Here is a 15,812-nt window from a genome sequence, read left to right on the forward strand (position 1 = left end):
CTCAGCCAGCCCTTGTGCCCCTTGTACATGGCTGGGCTCTCCACCTCGACCACCTTCTCCATCAGCTCACGCTTCAACCTGCTCATCCACAATGCCTTCTCTGACCCCTTTCGTTATTTAGACTCACGGCTTCTCCCCCATCAATTCCTACTCTCTTCTTCCTTCACCAATCATGGTACCTCCTTCCAGGATGAGTGATTTTTACTCGTCAAGTCTTAGATCTCCTGGAAAGCAGGCTCCCCAGGGCTTTTATGTTTATATTTGTGTCCCTCCACAGATGTGTGCACAGAGATTGATGAATGAATAAGTGATGAATGAATAGTGGCTAAGTTAGGTTTTTCAGGATGCTGTCAGTCTCATACAGTTTTAAGAGTTCCAGTTATTGGCTGGAGGCATTTGAAAACAAGAGTGTTTCCTGTTTGGTTGACAGAGGATGTAACAATCTGTCTAAGTGTGTGTGTGTGGTGTGTGTGTGTGTACTTTTCCTCTTTAGACTCTGGGGATAAGATTGTGCTCAGCCATACATAGTATGTTTGCTTCTTTGTTTGGAGTTAGTGGAAGTTCAGGAAGCAATTTTTCTGAGTTCAATCATCAGAATGTTTTAAGGATCATTATTGTGAATGAGCGTATTACTTCTAGGTGGTGCTTATAGTGTGCAAAGTTTATTCACAGCTGCTTCTCACAACAGCCCTATCTTGTCTTACAGAATTCGAAATGATCGCCCAGAGAGGTTAAGTGAACTACAGAAGGCCACACTGCTGCCAGGGCGCAACTCGTCTGCCTCCCCCTTGGTCTCTTGGGTTCTCCCCTAACTGACAAAGGGGCCCAGGGCCTGGGGGGCCATGTCCCTCATCCCGTGGCTCCGATGGAATGAGGCCCCGCCCCGGCTGTCCTCCCGGAGCCCCGCTGAGATGGTGCTGGAGACACTCATGATGGAGCTGACTGGGCAGATGCGAGAGGCAGAAAGGCAGCAGCGTGAGCGCAGCAACGCGGTCAGGAAGATCTGCACCGGTGTTGACTACAGCTGGCTGGCCAGCACACCCCGGCCCACCTACGACCTCAGTCCTGGTGAGCGACTGCAGCTGGAGGATGTCTGCGCCAAGATCCACCCTTCCTACTGTGGGCCTGCCATCCTTAGGTAAGCCCTGGTGCAAGGACAGGGACCAGTTGTTGCATGCTGGCTAGGGGAGGGTGGCTGCAGTGGCAGGGGCCTGAAGTCATCAGGATAGGGCCTAGGGCCTTTCTGTTAGGTACCAGATAGGAAGAGGAACCTGAAAAGTCCCATGGGACACCAGGCCCCGGCCAGAGCTTCAGTGGGAGATGGGAAGAGATTCCTGGAAGGGAATGGGAGACAACAACAAAGGATTGGCAACCACACAGTAACTAGTGACCACACAGTCACAACTATCTGTTCTTCCTTCCTGGATTGTTATTAACCTGGATTTCAACAACTGGCCCCTTCTCCATCATTTATCTTCAGTGTCACCTTCTGAGAGGTTTCTCCAGATAGTCTCTCAAAATTGGTGTCTTAATTATCCTATTTCACACCAGCTTTCACACTAGTTTGCCCAGGGGTGTGTGTGTGTGTGTGTGTGTGTGTGTGTGTGTGTGTGTGTGTGTGTGTGTGTGTGTGGTGTTCAAGCCCTGGGGCACTGAACGTTTAGAGCTTGGGTACAAATATTCCTGAATATAAATGTCACCTTCCCTGAAGCTGTGACCCACCTGGCCCTGTCCTCTTTGGATTGGTGAAGTCAAAGAATTGGATAGTCAGTCCAACAACCAAGAATAATTTCAAAAGAATGCATTAAAAAATTCTCCATAGACTCCCCAAATCTTCTCTTGCCCATCCCTTTAGCTGAGCTAGGCATCTATTTTATACCTTTTTCTTTGAAATTTTCCTTCTCTTTCTTGAGCTCCTCTCTCCTTTGATTTTTGTAGCTTTTTACCCCTCCCTCTTTCTTCCAGGCTGTGAATCTTAGCCTCCCCCATATTTCTGATTCTGTACCACGAAAGTCCCCCAAAAAGATCTACTCCAGAAACACCCAGGGACAGAGTGGGATCCAGGCCCCCCCACTCTCTGTTGATGAGAGGATGGGAGTTGGCAGAGCACACACAAAGTGAAGGAGAGGCTGGGAATGTCCAGAGGTCAATGGTGGTCCTGTCAATTTTCCAGGCTCAGTCACTGCTTAGTTTTCCAAGTCTTGACCCTCAATACAATGGAGCAAACCAGGTATGAAACAACTTGCTAATACTGATCCGTGAGCTCCAAGAGAAGAGCTAAGCAGAGGAAAGAGCTTGGAACACCCAAGGACCCAGGTGTACCCTGGGCCTGTGGGGGCCACATATGATTCATCCTGGTCCTCCTGTGAACCGCCTAACGGTTCATCCACACCCAGAAGGCCACATGGAGCTGTGGAAGGATTGTCACGCGGAAATGACATAATCCTATAGGCATTTCAGGCAGAACAGCCAGGGCAGTGGGCCGAGAAGGGGTGGGAGAGGGCTAGCCAGAAAGCAGTGGGTGCCCCTGAATACTCTGGCACCCACCTCTTCGGTTAGTGTCAGGCTCCCCACCTATGCGAACCCATGAAACCTCGCAGAAAGGCAGCTATGGCCCCCATTGACAGATGAGGAAGCTGAGGTTCACAGGGATCAGAAGTGGCAGAGCTGGGATTTGAACTCAGGATGAGCTGGGGCAATTGCAAGGTGGAGTGGTCCTTGCTTGATTTCAGGAGCAGGCGGCGGCAGGTGCAATGGGAACTGACCTCAGTGGGGGGTGAGGCCAGCCACACGCCGTGCCTGCAGTGGTCCCACCGCTGCCCTCCTCTGCCCAGGTTCCGGCAGCTGCTGGCGGAGCACGAGCCAGAGGTACAGGAGGTGTCCCGGCTGTTCCGCTCGGTGCTGCAGGAGGTCCTGGAGAGGATGAAGCAGGAGGAGGAGGCCCACAAGCTGACGCGCCAGTGGAGCCTGCGGCCGCGCGGCAGCCTGGCCACCTTCAAGACCCGCGCGCGCATCTCGCCCTTCGCCAGCGACATCCGCACCATCTCCGAGGACGTGGAGCGCGACGCGCCGCCGCCGCCCCGCACCTGGAGCATGCCGGAGTTCCGCGCGCCCAAGGCCGACTGACTGAGCCTCCTACAGGAGGGCATGACAGGCCGGTGACTAGGTCTCCCGTCCTGGAACCTCCCACCCATCCCTGACCTGGAGGCCTCATCCCAAGACACTGCTGTACAGTGGAACAAGCTGTCCCCCCCCACCCAGCCACCCCCACCTTCTTCTGAGCAGGGCTTAGAGCGTAGCGGGGGACCCTCCCTCCCCTGTTGGAGCACCAGCTTCCCTGCCCTGCAGATTCAAAGCTCATGACAGACAAAGCAGGCTCCATCCCCATCTCCCACTTCTGTCTGCAAGAGTTTCTGGCCTCTTTGGCAAGACCTCGCCCATTTTCAAGGATGTCCCATTCACTCCCTCCCTGGATAAAGATAAGGGGCCTGCTGGATGCTGCCCCTCTCTGCTGGTGTCTGGCTGATCTTATCACTGCCTCCTGGGCTGGCCATGCTGACAGGGAGCACAGAAACTACTGAATCCACTCTGTTCACCTTGTGAATGAGGGATTGAGGCTCAGACAGGGAGACACTCCTGCCTTAAACTGCAGCCAGATTCCCACTATTCCTGTAGGAACAGTCTCCACCCCTGAGTCCCTGGATCCTGGTCAATGATGGGACAGGTCCCACAGCTACATCTCCACCTCCTGTAGCTGATCCAGACCTTAACTTGGCATTGGGATCAAATCTTTTCTCCAAGAAAAGTAACTGGGGATGAAGAAGGGTTGCCATTAGTACAGTGTCATCATGTGGGATATTGTTGGTCCCCAACAGCTACTTCTAGAGACTAAGTATCAAGGCTTTCTGACTTGCTGCTCTAGTGCCCAGGTCTTTGAATATCAGGTTCCTTCTGTACCTGGTCACACCTGTTCTCTGGCTTTCCACTAGGAAATGATGCCCAACATTCTCATGCACCTCAGGGCACCTGGGTGAAGTGTTCTCAGTAGCCTCCTACAGGCTTCACTGGCCTGCCATTTTCTAACATGGGCATGTGGATTATTCCACTCATGGATCACCATGGCAAATCTGGAAGCCAAGTGACCTCTCCACACGCCGGGGTAGAAGTGGGGCACGGAGGGGGGGGTAGTATCTGCTGAGCAATTACTAGTGCAGGCTCAGAAACTGAAAGTGGATCTTAGGAATCATCTAAATAAAATGCCAGGAGAAGATAAATCAGTGGGGAAAATCCATATATTCCCTGACCATGCTCAGTGGGAATCCATCCATCCATCCATCTGCCTTTCTTTCCTTCCTTCCCTCCTCTCCCCTCCCCTCCTCCCTTCCTCCCTTCTTCCTTCAGATGAGTCCTCGCTAACCTGTTGCCCAGGCTGGTCTTGGACTTCTAGGCTCAAGTGGCTCTCCTGCTCTGCCTCTTGAGTGCTGAGACTACAGGCAAATTTTTCCTTTTTTAATGATCTGGTTTTGGATTATTTTCACTCAAATCTGGACAGAGAATCATAGGATGGTGGAACCTTACCACCCAACAGTATCAAGATGAAGGAGTCAATTGGCTTATTAACATAATTAGTGGAATGTGAGAATCACTTAAATAAAAATGTACAACACACACATTTTTTATTAAGAGGTATTTAAAAAGTTCACTCAACTGTCAAACTTTGGGTATGGGTTGGCCATACTACTTCTGGATCATGTGTACTTTAATTACTTATGAACAAGTGAGAACAAGTTTTAAAACAAATTGAAGTGACCCCTGGGAAGTGGGGAGGGGCGGCTGGGAGGGGCAGAAGTGTTGAGGGAGAACAAAACAAGGCCTACAAGTCCATAGGTTTGTGGGTGCCCTGGGTGAGGGTCGGCGTGTTGTTTTAGAGGGCCCATGGTGCCATGGTTCACCTGCAAGGAAGTTCAGAGGAGGCTATTTTGGAGAATGTCTGCTATTTTCCTCCTTTCCTATCACCTTATGTGTACCTGTTCTCCCCAAAGAATATGTAGACCTGAAGCTTTCAATGTGGTGCTCTTTTTTTTAAGTTCAAGTGATTGGCTGCTGATGAAATCCATCCCTGCAAAAGTTTTACCATGACAGGCAGAAGGTACCAGTCTCCTCAGACAATCTTGTCCTGTTGCAGTCAGTCTCAGCTGTGACACCTGAAGTTTTCCCTCTGCATTTCGGTTATTAAAAGGGACTAATGTTGTCTGATTCCATTTATGTTTGTTTAAAATTCAGTAACAACAAATAAAGGATCAGAAGAGTGTAAGTGTCTTCTCTTGAGTATCAGACAAGAGGCTGGTGGTGGTGGAGGCAAGGACGCAGCACACTGCTCAGGACTCAGATGGGTGGCTGTTCGTACATAGTTCAACACCACCAGAGGGGTTGGGGGTTGGACCACTAGTTGACTACATTTTGTCTTACTTTGTAATGTTTTTCATTTGTTATGAAAAAGTTCAAACACACAACAAAGTAGATGGAAAAGTTTAAGGAGTCCTCATAAAAGCTCATCACCAAGATTTAATAGTTAGTATTAATATCTTGCCATATTTGAGTTTATCAATGATCAAATTTTTGTCAGATATTTTAATATTAATTCCAGATATCAAGACAGTGGATACTTCACTGTACTGCAAATGAATAAAAATTTTTCTATATAATTACCACTGTCACTTTAACGAAACTAACAGCAACTCCTTAGTATTAACTAATATCCAGCCCGTATTCAAATTATCCTACCTTTCCAGCACATGATTCTTGCAGTTTAATTTTTTGAGCGAGGATTTTTTTTTTTTTTGGCAGTCCTGGGGTTTGAACTCAGAGCTTTGTGAATGAGGATCTTCATCAAGCCTCATGTATTGAGAAGAAAGTTGCAATTTGTTTTATAGTTGGTTGTATAGTGTTATTCAGCTTCACAGTGAAGTACTGTTTAAGGACAATTGTTTGTGGAATATACATGTTGACATAAATAAGTTAATGCCTGCACAAAAATGATGATAATTCTGCCTAAATCTCTTCACTCAGATCCTTGTCAGGGCCATTTGATTAAAATCCTTCCACAGCAGCCAAGATTTTCTAATACTTTGAAAAGTAAGTATAAAAAGTAATGCTAACACTTGATGCTGACATATGTTTGTTATGCTTTGGATATGATGTGTCCCCAAAAGGGTCATGTGTGGAAGGCTTGGTCCCTCCCTAGCTGGTGGTGCTATTGAGATGTGATTGGGCCACAAGAAATCTTCCTTCATCAATGGATTAATTCACTGATGGATTCATAATTTGATGGCATTGTTGGGAAATGATGGGAATTAGGTGAGGCCTGGTTGGAGCACCTCTGATTGCTTGGGGGTATGCATCCTGCTCCTGGCCTCTTCTCTCTCTCCCTCTCTGCTTCCTGGCCACCATGAGGTGAACAGCTCTATTCCACTATGCCCTCTCCACCATGATGCTGTGCCTCACAGCAGTGAGGTCATGTGATCATGGGCTGAAACATCTGAAATTGTGAGTAAAAATTAAATTTTCCTCCTTCTAAGTTGCTTTTCTCAAGTATTTTGTCACAGCAACAGAAAAGCTAAACAATACAATGTGTAATGTGAGTCTTTTCATTTGATGAAAAGTTTTCTAGCACATTTTATTGTGCTTTGCTACATTCTCGTTACAATTCTCTTGCTGGAGCAAATGCAGCATCACGAAGCTCATTCTTCTGCCCCGGCTGGAGCACAGTGCAGGGAGAACTCAGGGAGGGAATGACATTTCAGGAGCAGGTGATTCTTCTTCACCTGAGTTGAATGCTGGGCCAACCACTTGGAAGCCAGTTCTCCACCCCCCGCCACCCCACGCCCCCCTAAAAAAACCAAAAAAAACAAACAACTATCAGCCAGGATGGCCGCAGAGTTCAGCTTCTTATTGAACATGTTGCAAAGAGGTTTAGTCAAAAAGACCAAAGCCCATGTCATCATCAGACTCCTCCAACTCTTCCTTCTTTGTTTCTACTTTCTTCCCCTCAGCTGGGGCAGCAATGGTGGAGGGGCAGGACCTCCTGCTGGGGCAGCACCAGCTGCTGGACAGGTTCTCTAGGCCCTACATTATAGAGGAGGCTCCTGATGTTGACATTGGCCAGGGCCTTTGTAAACAGGCCAGGCCAAAATGATTCAATATTCACACCAGTGGCTTTAATGAAAGCACTGATCTTATCCTCTGTGACAGTGACCTCATTGTTGTGCAGGATAGGGTAGGGTAGATGCAGGCAAATTCGGAAATGGAGGCCAAGTGTGGACTGCTAGGTGTGGTGCTAATTGCCAGATGAAGTGAGGGCCTTACCTCAACATGGCCTTAGCCTTCTTGGAAGAACCAAGTACCTTGGTGGCAGCTGAGGAAAGGGCTGAAAGCCACTTTTGACACCTGCTTGGAGCCAGGAGCCTCTGCTAGGCTCTAAGTGTTCAGGATCAAGAACCCAGGGCAGCAGTGGATATAGCTAACATTAGGCTCTCCTTAGTAGAAAGGAAGTAAAGCCATCAGACCAAGAAGCTGCTCTGAAATGTAAAAGGCATGGGAGAAATACAACTTTTCTCCAATAAGCCACCCCTGTAATGTTGCTATGGACAGAGATGATGTCGTCATCAAGAAATGCATTTTTCAACACTGAGTTCTTCTCAGAATTGCTCTAAGATGACTTGGAGGAGGTGGAATTTCCTAAGGGCATCTTTGGCCCTAACGACCGAGGCACGCGTGGCCTCAAAATGAATCCAGATTCTATAATTCCTTATTTTGCCAGTGTCTTCCTTGTTCAATGTAGGCCTTGACAGAGATACTTCTACTTAATAGTTTGACCTTTCTGGAAACCGTTTTTCTGGAGAGACAGATGAAATGACTGGAAATATAGTTGAGCATCACTTAATGTTTTAATTAACCATGGGCCCCACATACGACAGTGGTCCCATAAGATGATAATGGAGGTGAAGATTCTTATCGCCTAGTTTGGTCATTGCCATCGGAACGTGGCAGCATGATGTATTGCTCAGGTTTGAGAGGATGCTGGTGTAAACAAACCCACTGTGCTGCTGGTCGTATAAAAGTAGAGCACAGGCAATTATATATAATACCCTCTACTTGATAAATGACAGTGCCACTGCTCTATGTGTTTCTATATTACACATTTATCATGATTTTAGAAAGTGCTCCTTCTACTTATGGAAAAAAGAAGTTACTGTAAAACACCCTCCTGCAAGGGCCTCAGAAAGGATTCCTGAAGTCATTGTTGTCATAGGAGGTAACATTTTCTCCGGTGTTACTGCCTTGCAGACCTTCCAGGGGGCCAAGATGTGTAGGTTAAGTTAGTGACATTGATGATCTGAGCCTCTAAAGGCCTAGATTTTGGTGTGTGTATTTGTGTCTTAGTTTTTAATAAAAAAGTTTAAAAAGTAAAAAATATGTTAATAGGAAAAAACTTATTGAATAAGGATATAGAGAAAATATTTTTGTATAGTTGTATTATGCATTTGTTTTTAAGCTAAGTGTTATTACAAAACTCAGAGGTAAAAAATGTAAAAGCTTATAAAGCGAAAATGTTAGGGTAAGCTAAGAGTAACTTATTATTGAAGAAATAATTAAAAAAATAAATTCAGTGTAGCCTAAGAATGTGGTGTTTATAAAATCTATAGCAGTGCATATGGTGTCTTGGGTCTCCACCTTCAGTTGCCATTACTCACGGATTCACCCCAATCATCTTCCAGTCCTGCATGCCCCATTCATGGTAAGTGCCCTGTCCCGATGTACCATTTTTGTCTTTCATACATATTTTTCTTTTTTAGAAAGAGGATCTCAATATGTATCCCAGGCTGGCCTTGAATATGATTCTCCTGCCTCAGCCTCTCAAGCACTGGAATATTCACAGGTGTGAATATTCTATATTCTTACTGTGTTACAATTGTTTATGGTATCCAGGACAATACCATTCTGTACAGACTTGTCACCTTGGAGCACTAGACACCAGGTAGAGTAGGCTGTACTATCAAGGTGTAAGTAATGTTGTTGTATTAATTAGTTTAGTTGCTGATGAAACTCAGCTTGGCAGAAACACCAAAGGGCATTTGTGATGTCTCGCTTTGTGAGAATGCTTTATGCACCACACAGGACTCAGAAAGTCCTCCACACTTCAAGGCTTTGCTATTGTTGTCTTGAAATTTTTCATAATCTTTTGGATTTAATTTTGCATTTATGTAGCTGTTCCTGACAACAGCCATAATTAGGAAGTCCAGGACTGTTACCAAAGGAGTTCAACAGCTCTGTTATATGAACTGTGCTGTCTCTGCTCCTTCCTCTGTTCATCTCTCTCTCTCTCAATTCAAGGCCTCAAGCTTGCTAGACAGCACTCTACCATTTGAGCCATGCCCCCATCCCTATCCTCTCCTCTCTTTTCCGTGCTCCTTCTTCTTCTTCCTCTTCTCTATCCCCCCTGGCTCCTTCAGTCTCTCTTCTTTCTCTCCTTCCCTCTCTCTCCTCTCTTTCCCTCTCTCTCCTCTTTCCTTCTCCCTCTCTCTTTCTCCATTTTACTCTGCTTACCTCTATGTGGTGGATGACTATTCTTTGAGTCTGGTCACATCTTTCTCTTCAGCTAGGAAAGATGGCTGCTGGTGCCAGGCAGGTATGACCCAAGTTTGGCACTATAACACCCATATACTAAACCCAGAGAAAAACCTTGAGGCAGAATTTGGCAGGCTGTTCACTCAACTTGCTTCTTCCTTATCCAGGGCTCACAAGTACAAGGTGTTCCTGGGCTCCCTTGTGTAGGGTGTTGCCATGGGATGAATTTTGGCTGATGGAACATAAGCAGGTGAGAAAGGCTTCACTTCCAACATAGCCCATAAAAGTCTCCCCAAACTGATTATTTTCTTTTCCCATTTGCTGGCTGACTGGAGGGAATTCTGACACACAGAAGAGAGATAAGCCAGAAGATGGAAAGAACCTAAGTTCCTGAGTGAATTAAATGGGAACTACAATTCACTTCTACTTGTTCAACCACTGCAATTTGGGTGTTATCTTTGCAGATGCTGGAGTTACTTATCTGTAATCAACACACATTGGTTGACCCTGCTTGAGACATCTGCCACGGTAGGACTAGGTACCATTGCTGGGGGATGAGGCGCTGTGACCCAACCTGGGTCATATGCCCATCTGGGGACCTGGGGCACCCGATCACAGCCCCATAGGAATCACATGAAGACAAAGGGAGTGCTATTGCTTTGATAAAAGTGGCTGGGGAAATGGTCCCCTCAAAAACAGCTTCCAAATCTTTGAATAAGAGAACAATCTAAAATTTCAAGAGTTTTCTTTGAAAACCTGAATAGCTTACTGTTAGAATGGCTTTCCTGATTGCTATTGTAAAATCATCTTAGTTTTTTCAAAACTAAACTATTCCCTCTAATCCTATACCAAGGCAACTCCAGAAGCTTTCACCTTGCCTTTGCTCTAGATTCAAGGACCACATAAAAAGCTCCAGTGGAAGGTCTCATGTATGACAAAACTGAAAAGCCTTCCTGCCTGTTTAACGTCCTGCTGCCCTATCAATCTTCTGCTCAGATGTAGACACAAACAGGAAGAAATGCAACAGCAACTGCTCATAGGCCCTACTGTGAAGTCAGCTCACCACTATTTGCTCTCTGAGGAACTTTTTATTTTCTACTCTGCCCCTCCATCTTTTCTTAAAAAGCTTCCTGCCTGCCTTTTACCCAGGAACAGATTTTGCCCTTCCTTAGAGCGAGTTAAAAAAAAAAAAAAAAAAAAAAAAAGGAGCTTAGCAATGCATATAAAATTGTTTGAATTTTTGGGCTGCTGAACATTCTGAATAATTATGAGTCTCACAAAATAATTCTCCACCCTACATCTTTGCAAATCACTCACCTCTTTGAGATTAGGTGCTTATTCTTCATCTATCCAATAAGCATAGCTCTTGTCTACCTCTCAGGCCTGTAGTGAGATTAAAATAAGATGAAATGCTTTACAAACTATAAAGAAACTTTCAAATCTAAGGTCTTAATGGTTGTCTATGACAGTCTTCCCTCCAATTACAGTGGTCAATAGAAGTGGATTAAATACACGGAAGAGCATTTTTCACCTTCCTTCTTCTGGAGTAGTCAGGCCTGGCTTTGTTTTGTTCCCCCTCCCTCCAGTGCTGAGGATCAAATCCAAGGCCTTAGTCCATGCTAGGCAAACACTCTACCACTGAGCTACATCCACAGCCCACCAACCCTAGCTTCTTAACTGTTGATAAATGAATATTCCAGAATGATAAGAGAAAAATCACAAATTCATGCTTTACAACTTGATAAATTAGCACAAATATCACAAAACCCAGAAAAATAACTTTTTTTTTTTGTGGTACTGGGACTTGAACTCAGGGCCTTTACCTTGAGCCATTCCAGCAGCCCTTTTTTGTGGTGGTGTTTTTGAGATAGGGTCTCGCAAACTATTTGCCCAGGCTGGCTTCCAACCGCAATACTCCTGATCTCTGTCTCCTGAGTAGCAAGGATTATAGGTGTGAGCCACTGGTGGCCAGCATAACATTGTATTTTTATCAACTTCTTCACATATCTATATACTACTTTTTTCTATTTTGGGGGCTGTATATTATCATTTCATAGCATGATAGTTTTTGTAATATAATACTTCTTTATATACATAGAGAATAGAAAGATATGCTGGGGGTGTGGCTCAAGTGCTACAGCACCTGCCTAGCAAGCATGAGGCCCTCAGTTCAAACTCTAACGGCCAAAAAAACAAAAACCCAGAGAACAGGAACAGAGAGATAATTCAGACTTTCCTCTGCATGCTTGATCAAAATTCGTTTTTAAAATGGTAAATGATAAATAAATGTCTTCACACACAGATGCATTAGGTGTTTGTGTAAGAGGCAATCAGACTGCTTTTCCTGAAAAGCACTGACTCCTTACTTGGGCCCACAAATTAGGTAAAAGCAGGAAGAAGCATGGCACCCTGCTACCATTTTGTATCTGTCTTTGCTCTATGCCATTTTCTTTGCAGTTACTTTGCAATCACCATAGATTCCAGAAAGGACAGAACTGTTAACATCTTTATGACAAGGGACTGAAACGTCCCATAAAGAACAGTGGACTTGCAGGACAGACCATCCCTCTAAATGAGGGCAATTACCTATAATAATGAGGCTGCACCCTGGAGCAGGCGCAATCATCTCATGGGAACCAGACTGCTCCCCTCAAGTGATGACAGCCGTCACATCTTCTATGGAACCCCTCTGGGAACCCTCAGACTGAGATAATGGTCAACCAGAACACACCTGTGCCTGGGACTGCTTATGCTACCTTTGTCCCCTGCCCCAAGCTCTTTTGTCTACTTAAACTACAGTTCTTGTCTGTACCCCGAAGACGGCTGAAGATGAGCTGAGTGCTTGCTCTGCCTCTGCCCATGGCGTGTCCTGAGTTGTGTAATAAACCCTTCTCTGCCTTTACCATGTCTCTATTTGATGTTCAGAGGCAAGTGGTCAGAGCTGGCATATGGAATCCCAGGAGTTTGGGCCTGAGGTCCAAAACTATGGTTTCATTTGTAGGGCTGCTGCTGCAGGTTTGTGTCAGGTACTAATGAGACCTGAATCTTCTGCTGACCATTTCTCCTGATTATTTGACAGTTCCAAAGATTAATTTCTGGCTTCATACATTTCAAACCTTGTTTCTGCTCTAATACCACTTAATTCCAAGTGTCCGGCACCCTAGGACACGTTTGCACTGGGCTAAGACCTTGGGCATGTGACCATATAAGCACAGTGCTAGATCCCCTGCCAGGCCTTTGGCAGAGGTCCTGATGCTCCAACTTCACCACCTCCTGGGGCATCAGTTTTTGCTGAAGAAGAAAATGGGGAGGAAAACAGGTTGGTGGGAACAAATCAGTGTGATAGCTCAGGGTTCCTAATAGCAGTACAGTTTCTCCTACTAACATATTTTAAGTCTTTCTCGAAATCCCCTCTTGCTTTTGATTTTTTACATGATTATTTCTATAAATGTAACTTTTATCCTGGAAAGCATTAACATGGTTTGATCCATCATTAGCATCATTTTTATGAATGAATATGAACTTGAAACTAGAAAGGAATCCAGAAACTGATGTCTACTTCAGATCTCATCTGGTAATGCTGCTTCTTTTTGTCGCCTCCAGAGGGCATGGTTACTGTTTTAATTGATCTGAAAGTGACAGAAAAAGTTTTGAAATAACTAACGGCTGATGCCTACATTTTATTATATCCTTTTGAAGAGACCATGGTTATCCCGTAATTATGAAAAATGTCCTTCCTAGAAAAAAGAAAATCCATCTGTGAAGTAAAACTACATCTTTACTTTGTGATTACTAGGCATAATATTTAAGAGAGCAGACGCTTTTTCCTCCTTATAAAATGTCTGAATATAGAATAAGCACCCTATGATTGCCGCAGCTGGCTTGGACTTGGGGTAGCAAGTACGGGATGTAGGTCTTCAGAAACGAAACATGGTTTCCAAACTTTATTGTGTGGATAGAGGATGCAGATTCATTTCACTTGGTGTGGAAGACATTTCATTCCTTGAGCTCTTCAGGATTCTTGTTGGTTTCACAGTGCTGGGCTTTGCATCTTTGTTTGATTGTGATACACCAAAAGGCAGAGTTTTGGAAACCATAAATTTCAGCCTGGTTTCAGCTCCTCTGCAGACACAAAGTAGACTTGATTAGAAAAGATTTGTTCCATGCTGTAGTACATGTACTTACACTTTTTTTTTGGTGGTACCGGGGTTTGAACTCAGGGCCCCATGCTTGCTTGGCAGGTGCTCTATCACTTGAGCCACTCTGCCAGTACATACACTTTTCTTGTTACTTATGGTAGGAAGCACACTTTGGATATCAATGTATGAAGATGAGAGCATGTTAAATCTTGAAAAGTAAGTTAAATTAATACCAGAACTTTACTTCAAGCTCCCAGCATAGTTATTGGAATGTTAATAATATCATCACATCAAGTTTTAACATCAAATTAATGTTTTTATAAATGGTGGCTTCATTTCAGAAACCATTTCTTGCAGCTTCAAATGTGCAAAAATAAATTTCAACTGTTAAATCTAAAGTTCAAATGACAAGAGTTAGTTTACTCTGCAGGTTAAAAAAACCACACACACAAATAGGATTTAAAAAGAATAAACAGAAAGCCTGACATGGTGGCTCATGTCTGTAATCCAAGCTACTTGGGAGGTATAAATTGGGAGGATCAAGGTTCCAGGCCAGCTTGAGTAATAAGTCAGTCAATAGCCCAGGCAGTGGTGGAGTGCTCTGTGATCCTAGCTCCACAGGAGGTCAGGTCTGAAGCCACGCCCTCCCCATCCTCCCCACCCCTGAGACAAAAACTATGACACTGTTTAAAAATAATGAAAATAAAAAGGGGTTGGGAGGTGGCTCAAGTGGTAGAGCAAGTGCAAGGTCCTGAGTTCATACCCCAGTACCACCAAAGAATGAATGACAATGGCCATAACTGACAGTAAGTTTCCTGGGTTTGGATGCTTATTTTGAAGGTTAATGTTCAACAACTTCTAACTTTAAATTAAAATTTAAAATTAAATTAAATTTAAAATTAAAATTTTAAGTTGATCAAGTACTTAATAGGAATTTTACATAAATTTTGTAAGCAGGGACGCTCATTAGTGAGTTTCTAATATCACAAAAATAAAATCCAATGCCAACTCCCAGGTAGATTTTCAGTTAAAATATGCAGGGTAACTGACTGCATAGTTTAGTGAGGTAAATTAGTTTATAATAGGATCAAATACTTTGCACATATGAAATGTTAATTCCTATTGTCTCTATATTTTTTGTTCTTCAAAACAAAAAATATTTTGTTTATTCATTCATTTAGAGACAAAGTCATGCTGTGTTGCCCAAGCTGGTCTGGAACTCCTGGGCTCAAGTCTCTTTCTGCCTCAGCCTCCTAAGTAGCTGAACTGCAGATGCTTGTCACCATATCTGTCTAAAATTTAAAAATTTTAAATATCTTAACTTTATTATAGTTTGCCCTCCACCTTTGGGACCAACAAAACACTTATTTAGCATGTAAACATATCTGTTCTTCAGCACAGGCACCTTTGCTGGTAGTGTCCGCTGTCCTTTTGCTGTTAACTGGATCACTAGACCCAGCTGCAATTGGGCAGAGGGTGAGAGGTTTTGTTTGGGTATATTTTTTTTTTTGGTGGCGTAATACTGGGGTTTGAACTCAGGGCCTTGCACTTGCAAGCACTCTACTACTTGAGCCACACTCCTAGTCCTTTTTTGCTTTAGGAAGTGAAAAATAACCTAAAGCAAATTTTTCTCCAGGAGTGGCCTCAGACTTCTTCTCCTACCTATGCCTCCTCTTTAGCTGAGATGACAGACTCATGCCATCCTGCCTAGCTTGTTGGTTGAGATAGGGTCTCGCTTAATGGTTTTCCCTGGCTGGCCTTGAACAATGAGCCTCTCAGTCTCTGCCTCCTGAGAAGCTGGGATTGCAGGTGTGAGCCATTGTACTTGGCAGGTTTTGAACCATTGTACTTGGCAGGTTTTGAACCTTTAACTGGGTCCAGTACAGAAGGAAAGGAGAAGAGATCTCTGCCACTGCCAGTACCAAACTAACATTGGGAGAGGACTCTGAGTCAGTTCAGAATACCCATCATTACAATTATGAAGGCAAATATTCAAAACTTGGATATAAGGTTAATTAATGTCATGCTAGAGCACCATTTAAGAAG

The 15,812-nt window shown here is 44.4% G+C and overlaps 1 protein-coding gene and 1 pseudogene across 2 annotated transcripts; one reads left to right on the forward strand and one right to left on the reverse strand.

The window, feature by feature from the left end:
* Nucleotides 1–561: 561 nt before the first annotated feature.
* Rd3 (RD3 regulator of GUCY2D) lies at nt 562–5,276 on the forward strand. 2 transcript variants are annotated; one of them, XM_020172861.2, is made up of 2 exons: nt 562–1,138; nt 2,835–5,276. In XM_020172861.2, exons 1-2 carry the CDS (start codon nt 843–845, stop codon nt 3,124–3,126), a joined length of 588 nt encoding a protein of 195 aa, XP_020028450.1. In that variant the 5' UTR covers nt 562–842; the 3' UTR covers nt 3,127–5,276. The 2 variants fall into 2 exon arrangements, with proteins under 2 accessions (XP_020028450.1, XP_073905079.1); XM_074048978.1 differs by having other exon boundaries at nt 562–1,068; nt 2,835–3,031.
* A 1,696-nt stretch (nt 5,277–6,972) lies between these two features.
* LOC109692305 (large ribosomal subunit protein P1 pseudogene) lies at nt 6,973–12,488 on the reverse strand (annotated as a pseudogene).
* Nucleotides 12,489–15,812: the final 3,324 nt, after the last annotated feature.

Source organism: Castor canadensis, chromosome 11, assembly GCF_047511655.1.
Source record: "Castor canadensis chromosome 11, mCasCan1.hap1v2, whole genome shotgun sequence".
NCBI classification, from domain to species: domain Eukaryota; kingdom Metazoa; phylum Chordata; class Mammalia; order Rodentia; family Castoridae; genus Castor; species Castor canadensis.